This window comes from Folsomia candida, unplaced genomic scaffold, assembly GCF_002217175.1.
Source record: "Folsomia candida strain VU population unplaced genomic scaffold, ASM221717v1 Fcan01_Sc028, whole genome shotgun sequence".
NCBI classification, from domain to species: Eukaryota; Metazoa; Arthropoda; class Collembola; order Entomobryomorpha; family Isotomidae; genus Folsomia; species Folsomia candida.
Window position 1 is genome coordinate 1,427,200 of NW_019091220.1, and position 24,376 is coordinate 1,451,575.

At 46.4% G+C, this 24,376-nt stretch overlaps 9 protein-coding genes across 11 annotated transcripts; 4 read left to right on the forward strand and 5 right to left on the reverse strand.

Annotated features, from left to right (window-relative positions):
• The first annotated feature begins 1 nt into the window (after nucleotide 1).
• LOC110859934 (CCR4-NOT transcription complex subunit 4) lies at nucleotides 2-2,264 on the forward strand. The gene is made up of 4 exons (XM_022108973.2): nucleotides 2-392; nucleotides 456-839; nucleotides 911-1,950; nucleotides 2,020-2,264. The coding sequence occupies exons 1-4, from the start codon at nucleotides 210-212 to the stop codon at nucleotides 2,192-2,194; spliced, it is 1,782 nt and encodes a 593-aa protein (XP_021964665.1). The 5' UTR covers nucleotides 2-209; the 3' UTR covers nucleotides 2,195-2,264.
• On the reverse strand, nucleotides 2,214-2,880 carry LOC110859939 (cytochrome b-c1 complex subunit 6, mitochondrial). 2 transcript variants are annotated; one of them, XM_022108979.2, is made up of 3 exons: nucleotides 2,670-2,880; nucleotides 2,435-2,596; nucleotides 2,214-2,358 (listed from the first exon to the last, which is right to left on the reverse strand). In XM_022108979.2, the coding sequence occupies exons 1-3, from the start codon at nucleotides 2,721-2,723 to the stop codon at nucleotides 2,326-2,328; spliced, it is 249 nt and encodes an 82-aa protein (XP_021964671.1). In that variant the 5' UTR covers nucleotides 2,724-2,880; the 3' UTR covers nucleotides 2,214-2,325. The 2 variants fall into 2 exon arrangements, with proteins under 2 accessions (XP_021964671.1, XP_021964672.1); XM_022108980.2 differs by having other exon boundaries at nucleotides 2,679-2,846.
• Nucleotides 2,881-2,993: 113 nt separating this feature from the next.
• LOC110859935 (elongation of very long chain fatty acids protein AAEL008004) lies at nucleotides 2,994-4,622 on the forward strand. The gene is made up of 6 exons (XM_022108974.2): nucleotides 2,994-3,402; nucleotides 3,471-3,652; nucleotides 3,719-3,865; nucleotides 3,936-4,041; nucleotides 4,099-4,235; nucleotides 4,290-4,622. Exons 1-6 carry the CDS (start codon nucleotides 3,333-3,335, stop codon nucleotides 4,551-4,553), a joined length of 906 nt encoding a protein of 301 aa, XP_021964666.1. The 5' UTR covers nucleotides 2,994-3,332; the 3' UTR covers nucleotides 4,554-4,622.
• On the reverse strand, nucleotides 4,623-9,396 carry LOC110859932 (polypyrimidine tract-binding protein 1). Its single transcript, XM_022108972.2, has 10 exons — nucleotides 8,937-9,396; nucleotides 8,011-8,289; nucleotides 7,767-7,940; nucleotides 7,347-7,703; nucleotides 6,538-6,802; nucleotides 6,076-6,356; nucleotides 5,917-5,950; nucleotides 5,631-5,723; nucleotides 5,274-5,568; nucleotides 4,623-5,086 (listed from the first exon to the last, which is right to left on the reverse strand). Exons 1-10 carry the CDS (start codon nucleotides 9,249-9,251, stop codon nucleotides 4,954-4,956), a joined length of 2,226 nt encoding a protein of 741 aa, XP_021964664.1. The 5' UTR covers nucleotides 9,252-9,396; the 3' UTR covers nucleotides 4,623-4,953.
• A 247-nt stretch (nucleotides 9,397-9,643) lies between these two features.
• LOC110859937 (transmembrane protein 35B) lies at nucleotides 9,644-10,619 on the forward strand. Its single transcript, XM_022108977.2, has 4 exons — nucleotides 9,644-9,984; nucleotides 10,045-10,183; nucleotides 10,241-10,347; nucleotides 10,407-10,619. Exons 1-4 carry the CDS (start codon nucleotides 9,808-9,810, stop codon nucleotides 10,560-10,562), a joined length of 579 nt encoding a protein of 192 aa, XP_021964669.1. The 5' UTR covers nucleotides 9,644-9,807; the 3' UTR covers nucleotides 10,563-10,619.
• On the reverse strand, nucleotides 10,549-11,564 carry LOC110859936 (vacuolar protein sorting-associated protein VTA1 homolog). Its single transcript, XM_022108975.2, has 3 exons — nucleotides 11,423-11,564; nucleotides 11,190-11,365; nucleotides 10,549-11,129 (listed from the first exon to the last, which is right to left on the reverse strand). Exons 1-3 carry the CDS (start codon nucleotides 11,523-11,525, stop codon nucleotides 10,608-10,610), a joined length of 801 nt encoding a protein of 266 aa, XP_021964667.1. The 5' UTR covers nucleotides 11,526-11,564; the 3' UTR covers nucleotides 10,549-10,607.
• Nucleotides 11,521-12,494, reverse strand: LOC110859938 (trafficking protein particle complex subunit 3). The gene is made up of 3 exons (XM_022108978.2): nucleotides 12,336-12,494; nucleotides 12,044-12,241; nucleotides 11,521-11,971 (listed from the first exon to the last, which is right to left on the reverse strand). The coding sequence occupies exons 2-3, from the start codon at nucleotides 12,122-12,124 to the stop codon at nucleotides 11,669-11,671; spliced, it is 384 nt and encodes a 127-aa protein (XP_021964670.1). The 5' UTR covers nucleotides 12,125-12,241; nucleotides 12,336-12,494; the 3' UTR covers nucleotides 11,521-11,668.
• On the forward strand, nucleotides 12,315-14,871 carry LOC110859987 (polycomb protein Scm). The gene is made up of 6 exons (XM_022109029.2): nucleotides 12,315-12,418; nucleotides 12,509-12,708; nucleotides 12,765-13,485; nucleotides 13,550-13,687; nucleotides 13,753-14,495; nucleotides 14,687-14,871. The coding sequence occupies exons 2-6, from the start codon at nucleotides 12,568-12,570 to the stop codon at nucleotides 14,810-14,812; spliced, it is 1,869 nt and encodes a 622-aa protein (XP_021964721.1). The 5' UTR covers nucleotides 12,315-12,418; nucleotides 12,509-12,567; the 3' UTR covers nucleotides 14,813-14,871.
• On the reverse strand, nucleotides 14,872-23,988 carry LOC110859940 (spectrin alpha chain). Of its 2 annotated transcripts, XM_022108981.2 has the most exons (22): nucleotides 23,848-23,988; nucleotides 23,339-23,791; nucleotides 22,770-23,251; nucleotides 22,398-22,710; nucleotides 21,958-22,338; nucleotides 21,403-21,895; nucleotides 21,249-21,331; nucleotides 20,531-21,181; nucleotides 20,100-20,472; nucleotides 19,782-20,029; nucleotides 19,111-19,712; nucleotides 18,700-19,044; nucleotides 18,365-18,637; nucleotides 17,570-18,306; nucleotides 17,194-17,507; nucleotides 16,477-17,138; nucleotides 16,303-16,414; nucleotides 16,063-16,244; nucleotides 15,976-15,999; nucleotides 15,212-15,815; nucleotides 15,105-15,144; nucleotides 14,872-15,048 (listed from the first exon to the last, which is right to left on the reverse strand). In XM_022108981.2, the coding sequence occupies exons 2-22, from the start codon at nucleotides 23,747-23,749 to the stop codon at nucleotides 14,957-14,959; spliced, it is 7,422 nt and encodes a 2,473-aa protein (XP_021964673.1). In that variant the 5' UTR covers nucleotides 23,750-23,791; nucleotides 23,848-23,988; the 3' UTR covers nucleotides 14,872-14,956. The 2 variants fall into 2 exon arrangements, with proteins under 2 accessions (XP_021964673.1, XP_021964674.1); XM_022108982.2 differs by lacking the exon at nucleotides 15,976-15,999.
• Nucleotides 23,989-24,376: the final 388 nt, after the last annotated feature.

Genomic DNA, 24,376 nt, shown 5'->3' on the forward strand with positions numbered 1-24,376 from the left:
CGAACGAGTTGACTCACCCCCAGCGCCATCTACCCATCGACATTGAACTACGGTCAATAGATGGCGCTGGCTTCCCCAACTTTCCCTCTTTCTCTCTCTCTCACTACTCACTCACTATTACCAACTATCCACTAATTCACAGTCACTTTTCTCATCACTCCACACACTACTCACCACAACACAAAATTCTAAAAAAATCCACAACATAAATGGCAATTGAATTCATCAAAAAACAAACCACGAAAAAAATGCTCCAAACCTCGTCCTCCTCCTCTTCAACATCCTCCTCCTCACCCAACTCCTCCAACTCAACGGAGCAGGAGTGCCCCCTTTGTATGGAGACGTTGGACCTGGATGATAAGTCCTTTTTTCCTTGCACTTGTGGCTATCAGGTGAGTTTCACTACTTTATTTTATCAATTCACTAACTAACCCACCATCTCTCGTGACCTCCAGATCTGCCGCTTCTGCTGGCACCGGATCCTCACCTCCTCCTCCTCCTCCACGGACTCTTCAAACTCTTGCCCCGCCTGTCGCAAGACCTACTCCGAGAACCCTGCCAATTTCAAACCCATCTCCGTCGAGGACATTCAACTGAAATTGAAACAGCAGAGGAAGCTGAAGGACCTGCAGAAAAAAGCAAAGACCGTCGAGGGAAGGAAACACCTCGGAGAGTTGAGAGTGGTGCAGAAAAACTTGGTTTTCGTCGTCGGGATCACGCCGAGGATCGCGGATGCGGAGTTATTGAAGAAGGGAGAGTACTTTGGGAGGTTCGGGAAGATCCACAAGGTGGTTGTTAATTGTGTGAGTGCGAGTTCAGCGGGTGCGACGGCGGCGGGGGTGAGTTTTTTGGTCGTATTTACTATTTTTGCTAGTCGTTTTATGGCTAATTTAATAATTCCCCTCTGTAGACGACGCCCTGCAGCTCCTCCACAACTAACACCACCACTTCTGGCCTCTCCTACGGCGCCTACATAACCTACACCCGCTCTGAGGACGCCCTCCGCGCCATCCAATCCGTGAACAACATCCCTTTCGACGGGAAAACCATTAAAGCTTCATTGGGAACGACCAAGTACTGCTCTCACTTCATGCGGAATCAAATCTGTCCCAAGGGGGACTGCATGTATCTGCATAGTCAGGGGGACTCGGAGGCGAGTTTCACTAAAGAGGACATGCAGCAGGGGAAGCATCAAGAGTACGAGAGGAAGTTGATTGAGGAGTTTAGGAGGGAGCAGCAAAGGGAGAAGGAGCAAGTGGAGGGTGGGGAAGTGATTTCTGAGCAGCAGAAGGTGGAGCAACAGCAACAGCCGAAGCCCTTGATGATACCGTTGCTTTACAAGAGTGATTTTAATGTCAATGGGTTTGAGGAGGAGGAGGTGGAGGAGGAGGAAGTTGAGGAGCGGAATGGAAGGCAGGATTTAGTCGGGGATTTTTCGACACGCGACGAGGAAGAGCAGCAGCAAAGGGATTATTCACCACCTCCGCCGCCTCCACCGCAGCACATCCTCCCACCACCCGTACAGACACACACCGCGCATGCGCCACCACCCCTACAACCACCCCAACTAACTCCCCCGCAATTAACCGCTCCTCCCCTGGACTTCAACCCCTTCTCGGAAACCCAATCCCAGTTTGAGTCCATAATCCAGGCGGAGATGGCGAATTGGCAGTTGTCTCAGCAACACACGCATCATTCAGCGAGGCAGAACCACCCTCCTCCGCCAGGGTTCGACAACAATTTGGACGAGTGGATCGACCCGGCCATTATTTACAGCAAGTCCATGAATAGTAGGAGTCACCAGCAGGGGCAGCAGCAGGTGGGTCAAGGAGGGAGGGGAGGAAATGGAGGAGGGAATATAGGACACTTGTTGGGGAACAGTTTGCTTAATGATATTTTCTGTGCTGGTGGGAGTAACAATGCCGCCGTGGTGGAGCAGCAGCAGCAGAGGTGCGTTTTTTAATGAATTTATCGAGTTTTATGAGGTGATATGACTAATAATTTATTTAATTTCCTCAGACACTTCCTCCCCCCTCAGCAACAACAATACTATCCTCCCCAACAACAGCCACACACCTACTACAAACCACCCCCGGGATTCCAACCACCCTCCCCCGCCGCCGGCCAGCTCCCCGCTCTTCCTCCTCAACAACAGTTTATAAATAATAATTTTTTTAATAATTTCCCCTTTTAATTGATGAAACACCGAGAGATGGAGAGTTGGAGAATCGTTTATTAAACACTCAAAATTATTACACACTGAATTTTATAGACTGACTTTTTGACTACTTTATTTATTTGCTAAGCTAGAAATACGATTATTCACTATTTGAGGTGGTCGAAGATGGTCTTGGCCGCCTGGAAATAACGGTTTTGGTCGTTAATTAACCTCATAAATTAATAAATAAGCATCAAAATAGTAAAAAAAACTCACGCAATGGTCGACGCAGTGGAAAAAGTCAATCACCTCCTCCATGCACGTCTCTGTGGTTTTGGACCTCGAGTTGACCCGGTCGTTGCAGGTCTGGAGCTTCTCCGAAAGGGACGAGCACTTCGGGGTGGCCCGGCAGGAGGTGCGGAGCGTCTCGAGGGGGTCCTGCAAGTTATTAGGAGTTAGTTTATAGTTACTGAAGGAGAATTTTAAAATATTAACGTTCGTTTCTAGTTACGGATTTGACCTTCAACTCCCCCTCCTCCTCTGGAGAAGCGGCCTTCACGGACATTTTTTATTAGTTTATAAAAATTTGGGGGTGCGGTTTTATTTACACTCTGTTTTTATACCGAGGGAGAGATCAATCGAATTGAGTGAGTAAACCCCGTGACTACTACAAAAAAATTCGGGACATCCCCGCGCCATCTAGCGAGCGGGTTTTCCCATCTGAAATATAAAATTAAGGCAAAAATTCTCTTATATTATGACCCGCTATTTATATGCAAAATTTGATTGCTTTTCCAGCCGTTAAATAATTTCAATTAGCAAATTTTTAATTAGTATTAAAATTTAGTCAGAATAATCATATGCAAAAGGTGATCCTGCATGCTAACCAAAAGACAAACAGCACTTTCACATTTCTCATATCTCAGCAGAATCAGTCGCTGAATGGAAATCTGCATGTACACACAGACACAAGAGTCACAGCTCACAGATCAACTTTTAGAGACCCACAAACCAGTCCACAAAACACACACCTTTCACGCTGACATACACAACACACCTGTGGATCGGACTTTAATCTCTCATTCTCTAAAAAAAAGTGTCAAAAAACTTTAAATGTGATAAAACCACGCCTTGTATCACCTCCTCCCCTAAGGAAAAGCTACTTAAAAAAAAGATGACCCCACCCACGGAGCTCTTAAACAACATCACCTCGCTCTACCAAGATGTCATGGTCAACAGGAGAGGTAATTAGGACACATTGTTTTTAGTGGCCTAAATTTTTTTAGTAACCATGGCAACTGATTATTAATAGACCCCCGGGTGGACTCTTACCCACTGATGAGCTCCCCCCTCCCGACCCTCCTGATATGTTTAAGTTACGTCGTCATAGTTAAGTTAATTGGGCCTCATTTTATGAAAAATCGGGCTCCCTTTTCCTTGAGGAATACTTTGGTGGGGTACAATGCGTTTCAAGTGGTTTTCTCGGCGTGGTTGGTATGGAAATAATAAATTTATTAAATTTTGTTGCCATGGTGACTGAATAATTAATAAATTGCATAGTTCTACGAGTACGGTCGCGGGGGCTGGTTCCATGGTTACTCTTTTAAATGTCAGCCGATCGACTATTCCCAGGACCCGATGGCCATGCGGATGGTCAACGTCTGCTGGTGGTATTATTTCTCGAAATTTAGCGAGTTTTTTGACACGGTGAGTGGTTTCCATGGTTTCTGAATTTTAATTTCCATGGCAACTAAATAACAATCTCCCTGGTTATTAGTTCTTCTTCATCCTGCGCAAGAAGTACGCGCACGTCTCGGCCCTGCACGTGATCCACCATGGCGTCATGCCCATGAGCGTCTGGTTCGGCGTTAAATTTACACCGGGTTAGTTAATTAAAAGTAATTATTATTTAACAACCCAATAAAAACAAATTAATTTAGGGGGCCACTCCACCTTCTTCGGCCTGCTCAACACCTTTGTCCACATTTTAATGTATTTTTACTACATGGTGGCTGCCATGGGGCCCAAATACGTCAAGTTCCTCTGGTGGAAAAAGTACTTGACCAGCATTCAGATGGTTAGTTTTTAAAAATTCCCGCCAAAAACCCCGCTAAATTCAAAAAATTGATAGGTCCAATTCGTCGGGATAGCAACGCACTCTTTCCAATTATTATTCATTGAATGCAATTATCCAATCGGCTTTGTCTGGTGGATCGGTTGCCACGGGTTACTCTTTTTGGTCCTGTTTTCCAATTTCTACATCGGGGAGTACGTCGAGAAACGAAGGATTTTAAAAGAGAAAAAACGCGTTACCAAGGAGACCGTTGCCAAGGAGACGGTCGCTATGGAAAATATCAGACTCCGGAGAATCGTTCAAAATGAAAAGGAGATTTAATTTATTTTTTGATATTAATTTTTGTTAATTCGTTGCTATGGAAATAAATTATAGAGAGAAAGAAATATATTTTTCAATATAAATTTATTATTTTTTTTTGTACAAAAAAATCCACTCCACAATTTTTTTTATATAATAATAATAATTAAATTAAATCCCAAAATAACAATAAAAGTATAATACTTGTGTTTGTGTGGACCCAAGAACCACTCCCACTTTTTTTTATTTTTTAAATATCTGTAAAAAAAACCATAACGACCATTTTTATATAACAAAAAAAACACAAAAAAACAACAAAAAAAACTTAAGTAGGTTGTCAAAAAAAATCATTCTTCATCATCAATCAGTCAATCCTGTTTCCATGGAAACACACGATAAATTATTTTTTTATAAAAAAGGATTAAATTGTGGATTTGGAGAATGAGACGCGGAGGTGAGAGTTCTCACGGAGTTGATGATTATGCATTTTTATCAGGGCGTCCCCGGATTCCTCGATCGAGGGGAGTTGGAGGAGGGCCATCTTGCGGTCTTTCCTGGGGGGGGGGATAGTAATATTTTTTTATAGTTAGTTTCCATGGAATTTAAGAAAAAAAATATTTAAATTATTATGGCGACGAAAAATATAAAAGTTTCCATGGAAAATTGATATATTTCCATGGAGACATTTTAGTTTCCATGGCAAATAAATTCCTATATCTCTATAGAAACTCCAAAACTTACGGAAAAAACTTGAACCCCTTGACGTTGAAACCCTGCTCTTTGAAAGCATTCAAAATCTCCTCCTCAGAAACGGAAGCGGGAATGTTTGAAAGATGGAGCGTTGCGGAAGGCGCATAAATATTTTGATAGTTTTTCGAGTCGGGTTTCTTGAAGCGATGGAGGGGTGAGTTTGTGTAGTCCTTCGTCAAGCCCGCGTCGGGCTGCCCCTCCTTCGGCATCTGAACAAGGCCATGTTTCGATAACGTCACCCGAATCATTTTTTGGTGCAGCTTCAGGCGGTCCAAATATGTCAGCGCTGTGGTTAGGATTTTATTTAGTTTCCATGGCAACCAATTTTGTAAAAATAAAAAAACCCACCCAACTGCGCCTGCGCTGGTTCCCTCATTTGAACTAATGCAGAGTCCTTTTTGTTAAACAATATTTTCACCCTTTGCACGTCGCCATAGACACCTGCGGAGTTTTATTTTTTAAATTTAAATTTATAAATCACCATGGAAATAAAAACTCAGAAAAGGAAACAACAAAAAATCCCCCCGAGAATATAGAAAAAAACTCAAAGCAATAGAGAAAATTTCCCCATGGCAACTCATACTGACTCAGTTGCCATGGCAACACACACGAAAAAGGAGACACAGAAACGTACCGAATAGTGTAAAGAGACCGTCTGGCGTGATTAACTAAACAAAAAGATTTTTTTATATATAAGAAATTAGAAATATGTTACCATAGAAAATAAAAAAGGCACACCCACATTTACGAAATTACACAGTTTTTTTTATACGTGAAAAGTAAGATTACAAACCTCTTCGTTAAGATTGGAGACGAGTAAGACACATCCTGGTAAGTTGTTGGAGTGGCCCCCACCCCCGCCCCCACCGTGCATCCCGATCCCCATGGCAGCCAAGGACGCGGGGTTCATGGAAGAAATTGAGGCTAAAATTGAGGAGGGGGAGGAGTTTGAATTTCCACCGCCCCCACCACGGTGGTGGGCGTGGTGATGGGAAAAATGGGTGGAGGATGGGGAGGAGGAATTTGGGGCGGAGGAAAGTTGGTGCGAGGTGAGGCCCATGGCGGCGAGGAAGCCTGGGGATTTATTTAAATTTAAATTTAATTGTTGTTATGGTAACTTTTATAAATTATTTTAGTAAACTTGGTAACTATGGAATTTAAAAAATTGTGGTCATGGCAACTACTACAAAAAATTGGTAACCATAGCAACTATTAAAAACCAGTAACCATGGCAACTGAAAAAAATACAACCAACCTGGATGCTGATGATGGTTGATATGGTGATGTCCGTTAACTTGGCCGAGGAGGGCGGCGATTTGTTGTTGAGTTTGGAACCCCCCGAGGACGCCGTTCTGCTGGCCAAAGACGAGCTCGGCGGCGTTGTTTTCGCCGGTGGGGAGGTTGGGGTTCGTATAGTCCCGCGACTTGTCGTTGTTATAGCGCACGTTCAGCGAGGACAGCTTCGAGTACTCGATCCGTAACGTGCAACACCCGTTGTAGATGTTCTGGCCGTCAAGGGTCTGCAATTTTGTGTAAACTTTGTAATTTTTTTCGTAAACTTCGTAATTTTTGTGTAAAGTTTGTAGCTTTTTTCGGAAACTTTGCATTTTTTTGCGAAATTTTAAACAGCAAAAAATATAAACTTTGCAAAAGATTTTGTAAACCTTGCAAAATAATTTTTTGTGTAAACCTCGCAACTTTTTTGTAAACTTCGCAACTTTTTTGTAAACCTCGCAATTTTTCGCAAACTTTCCAACAAAATTGTAACCTCCACAACTTCCCGTGTAACCTTCGCAAAAAAGTAAACCTTGCAATTTTTTTAAATGTTGCATAGAAAAAAATATAAACTTTGCAAACAAATTGTAAACTTTCTATTTTTTCGTAAACTTCGTAAATAAAATTTGTAAACTTCGCATTTTTTTGAAAACTTCGCAAAAATTTTTTAACCGAAAACTTTCCAAACCAAACTTGTAAACTCCACAAATTTCCGTGTAACCTCCGCAAAAAAAGTGTAAACTTCGCAAAAACATGTGTAAACTTCACAAAATTTATTTTTAACCTTACCAACTTTGCCGCCTGAGCCATAACCACATCCGGATACTGAATGAGAGCTTGGAAATAATTATTCTTTGTAAACGTTACAATTCTGAGTACTTTCCCCACGCGCGAAAATATTTGATACAAAACGTCCAAAGTGACAGGATAGAGCATCTGCTCGATGATAACCCTCAACACCGTGTTCGGCCCCCCCTGGGTCGCCCCACCACCCCCACCGTTCTCCATGGGAATCTGCAATTGCGAAGTGGGGGCGGCCAGATTGTGACCCGTTAAATGCTGCAGGTGGGCTTGTTGCTGTTGGGACGTTGGGGGTGTGGCTCCTCCGCCACCGATTACCAAGGCTTGGGCGGCGGCGAGGGCGGCCTACAAAATTTAGGAAAGAGTTAGTAACCATGGAAACGGTTGCCATGGTGACGAGAGACTCACCTGCGCGGCGGAGTTGGCATTGGAGTGGCTCTGGTCGGTTTTTAACTCTTTGTGGGTGGAGAATTGGACGTAGACGGAGCGGCCCCGGAGCTGGGCGACGCAGTTGGTGAAGTAGGTTACCATGGCGACCGCCGCGGACTCGTCGGCCAACTCCAGGAAGGCTTGGTTTTTTCCCTAAGGATTTTACCCAGCGGTTAGTCAATTTTCATTAAAATTACTAAAAATATAGTTAAACGATCCTCACCTTCAACACCAGCACATTGCTGACCCTCCCAAAAGGGATCCCCAGATGAACAATTTCCGTTTCACTCACATCGCTGGGAATATTTCTGATATGAACCACTCTCGATGGGCCGTTTAACCCACCTCCCCCACCACCACCATTCTCCACCGTCGTCGTGGTGGCATCCCCATTCAGTTTGACCTTCTTGGCGTCATTGTTGTTTTCTTGGGATGAGGAATCATCCGGTGTGGGGGATGGCGTGGATGTGGTCGTTGAAGTGGAGAGCATCTTGGCCAAAGGCTGCGTCCAAAAGGGAGTAAAATGTTAGTCACGGTAGTTAAAAACACACTTGGTCAATAGGATAAAAGTTCAACAGGTGTTGGAGAATCTCTTCGCTGGTGGGTCGATACGCTCTCCTTTCTCCGATGAAGTTCGGAAAATTGAGGAGAGAGAGAGGAGAGAGAAAGAGAGGAAAGAGAGAGAAGTGAGAGAGAGTGGAAATGGAGAAAATTTTTGTTTGGATTTAGTGTGTGGATGCCATTTTGACGGGGAGAACAGTGTTGGGTTGGGATAGAGAAGAAGCGTTGGTTTTTTTGGGGGTAGCAGTAGTGAGCGATGTAGTGAGCGTTTGGGTTTACGGGGGTTACACACGGTGAGGCATTGAGGAGGGTGCCTGTGGCTTGTGTATACAAAGATACTTGGAATTTAGTGACAGCGTATATACACGCGGCGTGTTATTAGCACAGCGGTTGTTATAACAGCGTCGTCGGCTGCAGCGGCGGCGGCGGCGGCGATGGCGTGGAATTTTTCGGATAGAGGAGAGTGAAGAGAGAGCGGGAGGGTTTGAAATTTTATGTTAGGTAATAATGGGTATGCGAAAAGGGGATTTATGAAGGTGAAGGACTAAAGTCATGATAATGCTGATTAAATTAATGATGATAACTCACCTCTGCTGATGACCCTCCACAACCACCCGCTGAATCCACCCGATCCACCGATTCTTCATTATCAAGGCCACAAATATCACTCCCTCCCGCACTTATTCCGTTATATTCACTATTTTTCTCCATCATCCCCTCCAGTAAATTATTATTGAACCCACCACCACCTCCACCCACTCCACTGACCACTGCACTTCCACCTCCGGAGACAAACTTGACCTTCTTGTTATTCGTGGAGCACTCCTCTTGATTATCCTCCTCTTGGTGATTATTATTATCCGACAGCAAGTTTCCAATGAGGGATGAGACGGGGCGCTTCATAATCTTGTCTTTAACATTACTGGCTTCTCCTTGAGGGGTGTGGGGCACTGGATTTCTGGGAATTTATTAATATTGTCTCTGGAAATTAAAGAAGAAAAACTAACGAAAAAAAAGTGGAGCTACTTTGAAGCGAGAGCAGAGCGATGAATGGAGAAGAAAGAAAGGAAATATAAAAGCAGGGTTTGAATGAGGGAAGGGAATATTTTGGTGAGTGGGGTGGGGTGAGATTGATGGAGAGGTACGTTGGCATGGGGATTTTTCATGAGTCTGGAGTTTTTTCATGGGAATTTTTCGGTGGATTTTACTTTTTTGCCGATTTTCCCGTGGATTTTCCTCCGATTTTCCTGTAAAAAAAATTAGGGTGCATTCACAAACCACGTGGAATGTTGATCCTCTTCTCCCCTAAATCCCGGCACTCACCGAACCCGCACCGAAAATCCCGATTCTTCTCCGGAATCCCCACCAGAAACACACAAACACAATCCCTTTTGACTAAATTTAGCTCTCCACTTCACTTCTCACTCTCGCAATTTCCTCACAATTTCCACACCAAAAAATGGCCACCCCCACTGCCCCCACCAGTTCCACTTCCTCTAGCTCCACCACCCCCACCTCCAGCTCCTCCTCCCTCATCGTCCTAAAATCCTTATCGATCCTGCTCGGAATTTTCTTCATTTTCCTCGGCGTCATGAAAGTCACTCCCTTCATCTCCAAAGAACTGCACAAGGATGCCGTGAGTTTGTTTTTATTATTATTTCCATGCCAATGAATAACCCTCTACTCTCAATTGCAGCGCAAAGAATTCGTGAAATACTCCAAGGTCTTCCCACTGAGCGAGACTCTCGGGTTCAAAATCCCCTCGAAATGGTATCGGAGGTGCTTCGGGGGGTTCGAAATCGCTTGTGGGTTGATCCTCGCGGTGGTGCCGAGTGGTAATAAATTAGATCTATTGATTTTTGTGGAGATAAAGTAATAAAAAATAAATGCAGCCCCCTTGAAACGCGGGGTGAACCTGATCCTCGTGGGAATGTCGCTCCTCTCCGTGTACAACCACTGCCTCACGGATGACAAGTTTGAGAGGACCTCCACTGCGCTGGTATATATGCTTTCTACTACTTTCCGTTGCCATGCTAACTAACTAATAAATAACTCTAGGTCCTCTTCTTCATGACCACCTGCCGTCTGATCGTGGATTTCCAGTCGGACAAGAAGCTCCTCTTCTCCTTCCAAACCTCCTCAACCACCGAAAAATCCTCCCCGTCACTCTCCGAAGATTCACAAGATTCATCATCACACGTGAAAAGCGATTGAATTTTATTACTCTTAATTTTTTGAAATAAAAATAAATAAAAAAATCTACTCCTCCAACTCTCGTCCCGTCTGGAGTAAGTGGAGAGCTTTCGTGAGGTTAATAATCGCCGTGGGGATGTCGTCGAAATTCAGGGCGGAGGTGGCGATACGGGTGTATTTCGAGGCAGAAGCGGTGAGGGCGATGGTGTCAAGGGTGGGGGTGCTGGTGGGTTCTTGTTGAGGTGGTTGCTGTGGTTGCGATGGTGGTTGCACAGCACTTTCACTGCCATAATTATTCTGCCCTCCCTGCCCTTCCTCACCTCCCTCCCCTTGCCCTCCCACCACTGGATAATACCCCCCCTCCTCTTCTCCTTCGATGGGCCCCCCCACGGGGACCTCCCCATTCTTCAAACAATTATGAATATACGCCGCCTTCCACTTTCCATACTTTCTCATTTTGTCAAACTCTTCCCCGACGGTGCCCAGGTCTTCCAGCACGTCGATCAACAAGGAAGAAGTGTAGAAAGCCTTAATCGTGTTTTTATTAAAGATTCCTTGCCGATCGGAGTCGTCAGCGTACTTGAACAGCTAGAAATTCAGTAAAATTAGCACCATTTTTACTAGAAAATACCCAAAATAAGAACCCACCTTCAGCGCATAATTCTCCAAATGCGCCTCCGCGACGGTCTCATTCGTCACCGCCTCATTCCCCCCCAGTTCCTTCTTCTTCTTCTCCAGCCAGTCCAATAATTGGACGATGAAAACCTTGCAGTCCGGAGAGGCCTTGTCGATTTTTAGCGATTTTTGGACAGTGTGGAACCGGGCTACAAGGTTATTCTTGGGTTAAATATAGTATAAAAATAGAAATCACGTGACCTCACCCCAGTAGGCGACGACGGGGTCCCTCTGGTCATGCTCGGATGCGACTTTCATGTAGTGGGAAATTTTTGATAACGAAGGGGGGATTTTCGAGGGGAGGGACATTTTTAATTTTCGATTTATTCACTTGGAAAAAGAGTATGACTAACATAAATAAATAGTAAAATTTAAACTTCCCGCTGTGGAAACTCTATGCCAAACAGGAAACCACGATGTTCCGTACCACGAAAAATTCCAAAAAATAATCCTCAATCCTCCCCGCTGGGCAACGCATCCACCAGCTTCCTCACGAACCGCACTTTAACCTCCGTGGCCGCATCCCCTTTGAGCGTATCCTTCTCAATCCAAGCGACGACCTCCATCTGCACCATCTCGCACGCCCCACGGATAATCCCAGGCAGGATATTTGCATATTTTAGGTTTAGTAGGTTGTCAGGGAGCTCGGCGAACTCGGCGAAGGGATGATGGCCTTCGAACAAGAGGGTGAACTCGTCAGAGGTGATTTGCGTGAGGGAGACGGGCGAGAGGGGGGTGTAGAGCTTGAGGGCGGTCTGTGGAGGGAGGAAAGTGGTGGATTTAATAGTTAACCAAGGTTATCATGGTAATTTAATTAATTAACCAACCTGCACCTTCTCCGCCGTGTCCCTCAGATCATTGCACCTGCCGTACCCACTCCTCGCGAGAAAGTCCTCAATCAACCGCATCCCGATGTTGTAGCCGATCCTCTCGAGTTGTTTGTTCACTTCGTCAGTGTTGGAGTCCGTGTCCTTGATCAGTTGGGAGATTAGCGAGCCGTACGTCAGGGTGAACAGTTCGGAGTTCTGCACGGGAATTTAGTGGGAATTTATTTATTTCTGGGTTTTCAGGGCGAATAATTAAATAATTAAATAATAATTAAATAATTAACCAACTCACCACCCTCTTTGGGTCCAAGCCCGGGATTCCCCCCTCCCCCCCGTTCCCGGGAGCTGTGAGGCGGTCGTGGATCTCGACATCAGGTCAGGATTTTAATTTTCCCGTGAGAAATATTTTGACAAAAATTCAACCTCCCCGCTCTCTTCTCACTCTTCTCTCACTCACTTCTCCAGCGAACACAACCCGCCTCCGCCACCACCATCCCCTCGACACAACAAATAATAAAGATAAGATGGTCGGAAAGAAGCACCCCACCTGCGTCTGGTGCTCGGAAACCAAGGAAACCCTGAAATACGTCCTCCCCACGCAAAATGGGAAGAAAGAGTTCTGCTCGGAAGTGTGCTTGGCAGAGTTTCGACGAGCCTACAGCAAGGTCAGTTTTTATTATTATTTTTAGTATTTTTAACTAATTAAATAAATCCCCCACAGGGCGCCTGCACCCACTGCGACACCCCCCTGCATTCCACCCCATCCTCCACCACCCCCACCCCCAGCAGTAATACAATTCAAAAACCCATAAAACTCGAGGACACCTCTACGAAAACGATAAAAGAATTCTGCACCTCCGACTGCCTTTCCAAGTACCAAAAAAACCTCCAGCAAAAAGGCTTGAAAAAATCCCAGCACAATTTCTACGCGAACCCCGTGCTCGAAAACGCCCCCTTCGACTGGGACGAGTACCTCAAAACCACCAAGAGTATCGCTGCTCCAAAGTCCTTTTTCAAACAGTCCCCCGCCCCCCCACCCACGGATTTCGCCACGTCAATGAAATTAGAAGCGATCGACCCCAGGAACACGACGTCCACCTGCATCGCTACTGTCATTGGGTCGATCGGACCCCGCCTACGCTTGCGGTTAGACGGCTCGGATTCGTCCAACGACTTCTGGAGGATGGTGGACTCCTCGGAAATTCAGCCCATCGGGACGACGGAGAGGAACGGGGGGATGCTCCAGCCCCCTTTGGGGTTTCGGTTAAATGCGAGTTTCTGGCCAATGTTCCTTTGTAAGACGTTGAATGGGGCGGAGATGGCGAAGGGGGAGTGTTTCAAAGAGGAGCCTTTGGGGGTTAGGTTTAATTTCTTTAAAGTGGGGATGAAGTTGGAGGCGGTGGATAGGAAGAATCCCCATTTGATTTGTGTGGCGAGTGTGGGTGAGTGTTTGAGGATTATTTCAAGATATCTGGGGGGATTTGATTTTTGAACGTTTTTCTTTAGGAAACGTCAATGGTGACCAGATATTCGTAACGTTCGATGGATGGCGGGGGGCTTTTGATTACTGGACGAGGTTTGACTCGAGGGAGATTTTTCCTGTGGGGTGGTGCGGGTTGGCCGGGCATCCCCTTCAGCCGCCGGGTGAGTTTTTTCGAGCGTGACCGTTGCCATGGTTACTAACCCCCATTTTTTCTGTATCCCCACAGGATCCACCCCCACCACGACGCACCACTCGTCCCCCTCCTCCCTCACCCCCACATCCCACTCATCCCCCCATCACCATCCCACCCCCCAAACCCTCGCCCCCTCCTCAACCACCTCTCCCCTGACCTCATCCACCCCCCAATCTCACCCCACCCCACCCTCCCCCCCACAACCCCCCTTGACCCTCCACCTGACCCCCCACCTCTGCTGCACCCCAGGCCATCTGGACCTTCAGAAACTCTCTTCGATCCCCACGCTTATCGGTCCCTCCTCCTCCAACGAAGTCTTGAATCAATTCGTCCTCATTTTAAAATCGATATTGACCAAGGGGAATTTAATCGAGTTCCGAACGTACGACTCGTATCTCGAGCAGGGGGATTTCTGGGCGGAGGTCGTGGCGTTGCTGAGGATCGTCGGGTGCTGTGATGGGTTGGTCAGGGGGACCAGTGAGGAACATGAAGAGAATGGGGAGTATACTGGGAGTAGTGGTGTGGGGAGGAGGTGCGGGGGACGGTGCAGGTTCGAAAAAAGGGTCAAAGTTGAGAATGGCGGGGGCGGGGGGCAGAGAAAAAGGAGTAATTCCACTGCGTCGACGATTGTTGTGGAAAATAATTCCTCTGGGGGCGGTGGGGGGGAAAAGAAGAAGAAAAAAGACCCCTCGGAATGGACCGTTGATGACGTCATTGATTACATTTGTGACGCGGATGAGAGCATGCGGGGGTGCGTTCAGGTTTTTAGGAAACATGTAAGTTTTTGAGGATTATGTAGCTGGGTGTGTGTCTGTCTGTAATTTCATTAGGGGTATTCACCGTGAGTATTTACTATTTTTATAACTACCAAAAAATTACTTCCAAACCACCGTGAATCCCCCCAATAAAACTCCCTAACCTCCAACTCGGGCCATGCGAACTAAAAAAAACTTCTCTCTCCACACAGGAAATCGACGGGAAGGCGATGCTGCTCCTGAACTCTGACGTAATGATGAAGTACATGGGTCTCAAACTAGGACCTGCATTAAAAATTTGCAATATTTTAAAATTAGTTGGTGGGAGGGGGAAATGAATTTTGTTATATTTTTTTTTCTGGAGCACGGACAAATAAATAGAAAAATATTTTGATAATTTACTTTTTCAAACACTGATTTATTTAATTGTTTATATAAAGCGAGAAAAGCATTAAAATTGTAAAGTCCAGAGACTAAAAGAACTAGTTTTGAAACAGCTGCCGGGTGAATTCAATGTAGTCCAGGGCGCCGGGGACGGGGGACTGACCCGTTTTTGGGTCCACGTAGGGGGACACTAAAAATACGCGATTGTTAGCTTAAAATGGTAATTTATAATAGTTAAGAACTCACTCTTGCTCGCGCAGTACTCGGCCATTTCCTTGGTGAGGTTCTGCAAATAAAACACAAAAATTAGCCCACACCACCTTAAAATCCCCACAAATTATCCCTTAACTCACCGCATACAACTCCTCCCTCGTGACAAACCCCCTCTCGGCCCCACTGGTAATGGCCCTAAAAGCATTCTCAATCTCCTCCGAGCTCTGTACATTCTCCGTCTCTTTACTGATCATAAACGCCATATATTCCTGTAAAGAAACATGTCCATCCCGATTCGGATCCGTCACCGCCAGAATCTCCGCAAACTCCGGATCGGGCTCCCCATCCTCCACCATCGGCAGATCGTAACCCAACGCTCGCAAACACGATTTAAACTCTTGATGATTCAATCGACCCGATTTGTCTTTATCAAAGTGTTTAAACATCATGGAGAATTCTTTGAGGGCGTCCTCGCTCACGCCCGATTGGTTTCTGGCTTGGATTTGTTGTTCCAGGTTGTGCTGCATGCGCATGCCGAGCTGGTCCAGTTGGTCCCAGGCTTGGGCGAGGCCGACGGTGGAGTGTTCGGTGTAGCGGTTGTCGAGGATGAGGTGTTCCTCGAGGGTGGCCCCGAGGTCCTCGATTTTTTTGAGGTCGGAGCGACGGGCGCGGACCTCGATGGCTTTGCGCTTGGTGGAGTCGAGTTGTTGCTCGAGGGTGCCGGAGCCTTCCATCATGGAGGATCTACGGAATTAGAGGGGTTTGTGCGTTAGGTGAGGGTTTTGGTTGAATTATTCACGCATAAATTAGTGGGTATTCGAAGGAAGTTAATTTTTTAAGGGAAATTCTGTCAAAACTGTTAGTCCCACGGCACATCTAATCACACTCTTTCAAAAAACCATACCCATCCCACCCGAGTAAGCGGAACCTTTTCCATACACATTAAAAATTTATAAAATTCCCTCCTAAAATCACTAAATAATAAAATCACCTCGTCTCGGTCAACCACCCATGAAAAGCATTGGCAATCTTAGCAAACTCCTTCCTCAATTTATCATTCTCTTCTTGGCGAGAAAACTCCTTTGCCAAATCCACATCTCGTTCTTTAATGATTTTCTGCAGGTTTCGCCACGTGTCCTCCAAGGCCTCCATGGTGAACCAGGTGTAGGGGTTCTATAAGATAAGAGTTGTTAGCGTGCTTCCTACTAACTAAATTAAAGAGTAACCTCACCGGTCCCACATTGAACCCCTTGATCTGCTTGTCCAAATCGCCCAGAGCCTTGAAATCCGTCTCCGCCGTGGAGAGTGAGGCCTGGAACTGGGCGTGGGCTTCGCGGAGGGCTCTAAATTACACAAATTTATTGAAATTCACACCCTCCCCACCAAAAAACTAATAATAACCAACCTAATCTCCTCCAGCGAATTACACCTCACGGGATCCGTCAGATCCTCCTCGGCATTCTCAAACCACGAGTTAAAAGCACTGGCTTTCTTGGCAAAAGTCAAATACAACTCTTCAATCTGTCTAAACTGCTCCTGCATCATGATCAACCTGGATTTCCTCGCCTCACTCGCTTGCAACAATTTCTCCCATCTCCCCTTCACTTCTCCAAACCTCTTATTGATCATCTCCGATTTGATCCCACCACTGGAGACGAGCAAGTCCCTCAGTTGTCGCAAATTGTCCATTCCTTCGTTTTCAAAAGCTACCAATCCAGCGTCGAACGTGTCCTGTTTCGTGAGTAAAGTCTGCACGGTTGACAAATCCCTTCCGAACTCTTCCGATTTGACGTGTGCTTCCTTGTCGGAAATCCAAGACTCCACTACGTCCGCTTTCCACATGAACTGGAGGTAGGCAGAGTTTTCTTGTAATCCGCGTTTCCTTTTCTCCGCGAGGGAAGAGAGCGTCGCTGTTTTTTGATCCAAAGAGGAAAGGCGTTGACGGATGGAGTCCGAGTGGTGGTTCCCTTGGTGGATTAGGGTTTCTCCAGAGGTGGAGATCTCAGAGATGTTGTCACGGTGGACGAGGGAGTCCGTTTCGAAGGCGTCGTGTTTTTTTAGCAGGCCCTGTTGGTTATTTTGGGTGTTAGTTAGTGGTTGAAATAAAATTAAAATAAAATACCTGCACGGCCGCCATAGAATCCCCCAGATCATCCACCACGAGCAGCTGCTGCTTCTCACTGATCCAGGCCTCCTCCTCGTCAACTTTAGCCAGAAACTGTTGATATTCCAAACTCTGCTCTAATTTCTCTCCACGATTGGAGCTCAATTCCTTCAACTCTTCCCATGCTTGTGAGAGGGCTCGCAGCCTGGATTCTACATCGTTTCCTTCCTCCATCAATTTCCCTCCTGCCTCGATCACTTGGGTGATGGCGGGTTCGTGGGAGAGGAGCTCGGCTTCCAGGCGTTTGTGCTTCTTCTTCAGGTTTTGGACGCCTGGAAATAAATAGTGGATTAGCAATTTCCTTAATAAATAAAGCATAAAAAATTATTCTCACCCGTCAAATCCCTCCCAAAATCGCCACTCCCCACTAACAACTTTTTCTCCTTGATCCAACTCTCCTGATCGGCAATATCCCGAAAGAACCCATGCAGAGTATACGCCTCATTCAATTTCCCAGCCCTTTTATCCGCCAGATTCTTCACCTTTTCAAACCTCGCATTGATCAACTTCCTCTTCTCATCGATATTCCCATCATCAAACTGCCCAGAAGTGATCAAACTCTCTGCTTGATCATTCAAATCCTGCACCCGATCCTCATGCGATGAGATGTCCGCTTCGATTAGTTGCTGTTTTTTCATCAGGTTCTGCACGGATGCTAAATCCTTCCCGTTATCTTCCGATTGTAATAAAGACTCAATTTCCCCAAGCCAAAACTCCAAATCTTTCACCGCAGCGACGTAGCTCCGTTGTTTGTTGGCTTCTTTTAGTTTATAGCTTTTTTCGGAGGTTTTTATCGTTAGGGTTTCCCACTGGCGGGCGATGGATTCGAGTCTCGCTTCCACGGCCTCTTCCGACCCACCGCATTGGCGTTTTTCGATCAAATTGTGACCCATGGCAAGGACGGCCTGGATCCGGTCGGCGTTGGCGGCGAGCTCGGCTTCAAAGGCTTGGTGCTTCTGGTGCTTGGATTGGATGTTGGCGGGGTCCTTGTAGGACTCCTCCGTGGCGTGCTGGAGTTTCTCGCCGATCCAGTTTTCTATTTCGTCGGCGTCTCGCGAGAATTGTTGCAGCCTACGGAATTACTTATTAGTAGAGGAAATATGATTTAAAAATAGTGTAATAAACTCACGTCTGACTCTCTCCCAATCGGGATCTCTGTTCAATCAACGCTTCCTTCAACTTCTCCCACCGATCGATGACTTGATTTTTCTTATTAACAATTTCATCCTCCGCATAATGCCCAGAGGACACTAATTGATCAGCAAATGCTTGTAACTGCGCCATTTTCTCCTCTTGAGAAGTGAGGGCTTTGTCAAAGTCCTCGTGTTTCTTAATTAAAGCCTCGACGTTGTCGGACTTTTCGTCTCCTGAGGAAGTGGTGGACTCGGTGAGGAATTGTTCCCTGTTGGAAATTTATAAAGTGTGATTAGTACTAAAACTTAAACAGAATATTAGAATACCCACCTCGCCGCCATCCAATTCTCCGTCATCTCGCAGTCCCTCAAGAATAATTGTAATTCCAGACACTGATCCAACTGCATCCTCCTCGCGATCCACTGTTTCTCCAGCTCTTGCCTCGCATCCGCCATGGACTCGAGTTTCTCCCCAATCTCAACCCCAGCGTAGTGCCTCGAGTCCAGTAATTGTTTGCCAAACATTTCAAAGGCTTGGAAGGTCCCGGTACGGGCGTCCATTTCCGTGCGGTGCTCCTGGTGGCGTTCGAGTAGGGCTTCTGCCCCGGTGACGTCCGTGGCCAGTTCGTCAGAGGAGACCAGCGACATTATCGTGTTTATCCAGGTCATGAGGTCGCTATTAATTTTATTCATTAATTTCATTGACTATTAAATCTTACGCAGTAAAATAATAAACCCCTACCGGTAATCACTCAAAAACCTCTGAAGATCATAAGAATCCAACAACTTCTCCTTCCTCGCATTGGCCTTCCCTTGCAACTGCGTCCACTCCGCATTGATCTCCTTCTGCCTCGAATAAATCGGATCCGCCAGCTCCGGATTCGTCTTGATCAATTTACTCGCCATTTCATCCATCTGTCTAATCCTATCCCCCAAAGCAGCCAAATCCCTCTCCAACCCCTCGTGTTTCCTCTGCAAGGCTTGCACCGTCCTCAAATCCTTCCCCAAATCATCCTTACTCAAAGCTTCGTCTTTTTCACTGATCCAATCTTTCGTCTCGTCAACGTCCCGGTGGAATCGTTGGACTTGGTGAGCGGATCCGAGTTTCTCTGCTTTTTCTTGGGTCACGGTTTGGAGGGTTTCCCACTTGGTGTTGAGGTCTTCCAGTTGGGTCTGGATTTTCACGGCGGCCTCCGTCTGGCCAAGGGACATTAGCTGCATTGCTATTACGTTCATCTCGGCGAGGCGGACCTCGTTCGCTTTCAGGTCGGATTGGAAGTCGTCGAACTTTTTCTGCATCACCTCCACTTGCTCGAGGTCGGCGTCGGCGGAGACCTCGGCGACCTGCGGGAATTGTTTAGTTGTAAAAGGGTGGGTGGAGCTTAAAAATTACAATAATTTTATCAACCATACCTGCACCTGCGCATACTGCTCTTTGTCCTTAATCCACTGGGCCAACTCGGCCGCCTCCCTCACCAAAACATACGCTTTGCAGGCATCGTTTAATTTCTCTTGACGTTCTCTCCCCAGTGAAATCAATTGGTTGTACTGGGACTCGATCTGTTTCTGCCGGGCGGTTATGGAGGATTTGTCAGCCAGGTTTTGCTGGGAGGCTGTCAAGGCAGAGTCGATCCGTTTTACATAAGCGGCGGGGACGAAGCCTGAGAGTTTGTTAATTAATTAGCACCCCCACTACTACTACTAATCAATTAATTAATTAAGTTAATTTACCCTGCCGATCATTGACCTCCACCTTCCACCAATCTTTATTATTGGAATTCAACAGCGTGAGGACCTCTCCCTTCTTCATACTGACCTCCCTCGGACTCTTCTCCGTGTAATCATACAAAGCGATGACGACCTCCTTCATCAGACCAAAATTCTCGGACACGGTCGGCGCTTGTTTACAAGTGTCGGCTTGTTCCTTTAACGAGTCAATCGTGGATTTAAACGCTTCTAAATCCGACATTAGAGCTTCGTTTTTCTTTAGCAGGGCTTCGGAGGAGTCCTCGTCTTTCCCTAAATCTTGGTGGGCAAGGACCAGGGGTTCCTTTTCCTTCATCCAGGACTCGGCTTCGTTAGCGTCGGCAAAGTATTGGTGGGCCTGTGATGAGGGTTTTTAGTAATTTACCATAAAAATAAGCATAAAATAAAATCCTCACCAACAACGCATCCTGCAAATCCTTACTCCGCTTCTCCGCCTTCTCCCTCACCCCTGCCCAATTCCCTTTTAATTTATCCACCCTCCTCCCCACCTCTTCCCCCATGAAACTCCCACCTTCAATCAACCCCTGCCCAACCTCACAAACCCCATTAATTTTCCCTTCCCGATTGTTAATCTCCGCCACAACGGCTTGGTGTTTCTTGATCAAATTCTGCACTCCGATCAAATCCCTCCCTCGATTATTACTCGCTACAATCGGCTCTTTTTCCCGAATCCACGACTCCTCATCTTCGATATCCCTGAATAACTGCATAACTCGAGAAGAATCATTTAGTTTCTTTCTCCTATTTTCAATCAACGGTTTCAAATTCTCGTATCTCGTTTGGACTCCGTTTCCTTTCTTAATGATATTTTCAATGTCGAAATGTTCCTTTTCGATGAATTCCTCACAGGCGGATTTTATTTGGTCGACGCGGTCGGAGTGGGAGGACACGTCGGATTCCAGGAGGGTGTGTTTCTTCTGGAGGTTCTGGACGGAGGTGAGGTCCTTGCCGTAGTCTTCGGACGAGAGGGCGCCCTCTATTTCGCCGAGCCAGAGCTCAATGTCTTCCACGGTCCGGTTGAAGGTTTGTTGTTGGGAGGCGTCGTTCTGTTGGAGGGGATTTTATTTAGTTTTAGTCACGGTCGGGGTGGGAATTTATTAAAGTAAAAATTACCAATCTCTCCTCCTTCTTCCCAGCGGCGGCCTCCAGCGCTTCCCACAATCGTGCGATATCCACTAACCGGGTTTCAATTCGTCCTAGAAATCACCAAATATTTATATAAAAATCCCCACAATTTTCTTAAATCCCTATAAAAAACCCCCCTCACCACTCGAGTCCTCCAACACCCCCCCCTGTTCCACCAACTCATCGATCCTGGACTTATTCGCCGCCAACTCCTTCTGAAAATTGGCATGTTTCTGGACTTTCCCATTCAAATTAGTAGGATCCAAGTAAGAATCATCATTGGCTAATTTCAACTTCCCCCTGATCCACCCACACGTCTCGTCGCAGTCCCTCTCGAACTGCATCAGTTTAAACGCTCCTTCCAAGGTCGCTCGGCGGATGGCGGATTTTTCTAGTAACCCATTTCTACGTTCGAGTAACAACTGCCTCCTCTCGGAAACATCCTCCGCGGCGTAGTGCTGGCCTTCGATCAGTTTCGAGGCAAATTCATCCAGCGCTTTTATTTTCTCCTCCTGCGCTGCTAAAGACTTTTCGAAATCTTCATGTTTTTTAATCAAGGCTTCCACGGAGTCGAGGGAGTCGCCGAGGTCTTGGTTTTCTAGAAAAGCTTCTTGCTTCGACATCCAGGTGTCCGCCTAGGAAATAGGAATTTTTAAGCGAAATTATCTTAAAATAACCCAAAAAATTAGTAACCAACCTGCTCCGTGTCCCTATAAAACAGCTGCAAGTCCATGCACTGCTCATAAAGAATCCTCCTCTCCTCCCACAAACTAAGCAAAGTCAACTTCTCCTCATTCAAATTATTCAACTTCTCCCCAACTTCACCCCCCGCAAAGTGGCCTTTATCCACGAGTTGGTTCCCTGATTCTTGGATTAATCTGAAGGAGTCTTCCCTCGCGTCTATTTCTCCTTTGTGTTCTTGGTGGCGTTCGAGTAGGGATTCCGCACCGGCAACGTCTTTTGCGAGTTCATCCGCGGAGATCAGGGAGCGCATGTCATTAATCCAGTTGAGGAGGTCGCGGTACTCGGACAAGAAGCGGTGGAGGGAATAGGAGTCTTCCAGTTTGGATTTTCTTTCCTAATATTTTAGTAATTTATTAGATAGTGGTAAGGAAATCGCAAAAAATAGATTCATACCTCCGCCCGCTTAATCAGCGCCCCCCAGTTCTCCCCGATTTCATTCTCCTTATCCCTGATCTGCCCAGCATGGTCAATGTGAATCCCACACAACCTCTCCGCCTCCTGACTCAAAGTGTTAACTTTATCCTGCAACGCAGCCAAGTCACGTTCCACTCCTTCGTGTTTCCTCTGCAGAGCTTGAATGGAGGCTAAATCCCTCCCGTACTCATCGCTGGATAAAATCACGTCCTTTTCGTTGATCCAAGAGATCGCCTCGTCCGCGTCGCGGTTGAAGCGCTGGATTTCGTGGGCGCCGAATAGCTTTTCTTGCCTTTTGGTTAGGGTTTTTGTTAGTTAATTAAGTAATAAATCATAAAAAATAACCTCTACCTCATAACGGACAACTGCTTCAACCTCCCCCAAGCCTCATTCAACTCTTCCCTCTTCCTCACAATAGTTTCCCCTTCCGGATGCCCCTCCATAACTAATTTCTCCCCCTGTCCATTCACATCCATCACGCGGTACTCCTCACTCGCCATGTCTTTCTGGAACTCGTCGAATTTCCTCTGCAGGACTTCTACGTGTTCCAAATCCGTCCCGAACTCGTCCGCCGTGACGAAGGCTTCTTTGTCCGAGATCCAAAGTAAAACTTCGTCGCAGGAGCGGAGGAACTGGACCAGGACGAGGGCCTGCTGGAGTTTGAGGCCTTTCTCGGCCAGGCGGGAGAGGAGGAGTTCCCATAATTTGTGGAGTTCCTCGAGGCGTTTTCGGATGGTTTCGGAGGCGTAGTGGGATTGGGAGATCATCTCGGAGCCAATGTTGTCCAGGGAGACTATGGCGTTGGAGTGGGCCGAGACTTCGGCTTCGAAGGCCTGTGGGAATTGGAAATTAATGGTGGGTTTACAAGTTGGGTAGGAAATGGGAGTGATAATTAGTGGATAAATAGCCCAACCACTCACCTGATGCTTCTGAATCTTGGCCTGTAAATTAGTCACGTCTTTAAACCCCTCATCACTCGCGGCCTGCAACTTCTCATAAATCCAGCTCTCCAACTCGTCCGCATCCCTTTTAAAGTACTGGAACCTTCTGGAATCTTCTAGTTTTTCTCGTTTCTGCTTCACCTCAGTTTTAAAAGCTGAGTAACGACCTAGCACGGCCTCTCGGCGTTCAGAGATGTCGTCCGCTGTTTCCAGGATTTTTACCTCTTTCTGGGCCGAGGGGGGTTGGTTGGAGCTGGAAGTTGAAGTTGTGGGGGGGGAGGGTTGCTGGTGGGTGGGGGAGGGGACCGGTTCAATGGGTTGTTGTTGGGAGGAGGAAGTGGTGGAGGTGGGGTCGTCGTCGTGGAGGGAATCTTCTTGTTCCTCCATCATCGTTGGGAGAGAGGTGGTGGGTCGTGTTCGTCAAATGGGAATCTAAGGGGAGATGTAATTTAGCAAATAATTAGCAAATTAATTAATGAAAACCTCACCTTTTTTATTTATTTTTACACACTGTCAGAGAGAGAAACGGTGTGTTTATTTAGCTTTTCTCTGCCCGACTGCCGCACCCCGAGTGTAAAACACTTGAGAGTGCCACCACCACCACGTAAGTAACCGGCATGCGCGAGTACACAGTTTTTTAGTGGTGCAGTGATGCAGTGAATTTGAGATGCGATGAGAAAAATGAGATCATCAACGAGACAGACGAGAGGATTGTTGGTGAGGGCGTGTTGTGTAAATATACGAGTGCAGTCACGGCTATTTTTGGGTGTAATTCTCTGGACACACACGCGAACGGAGAGGTTGCATGTTGTTGAGGGAAATGTGGACCAATGGACTCGTTTTTTTAATGCGATATTGGTGGAAAAGGGAAAGTTTTTTTGACAAACCGGAAGCTCTGCTCTGCACGATTTTTTCTGGTGCAAAATTAAATATTCACGCATAGGCTGGATAAATGTTGACCTCATTTTATTCATTCACGTTACCATAACAATATAATATTAAAATATTGCATCCTCC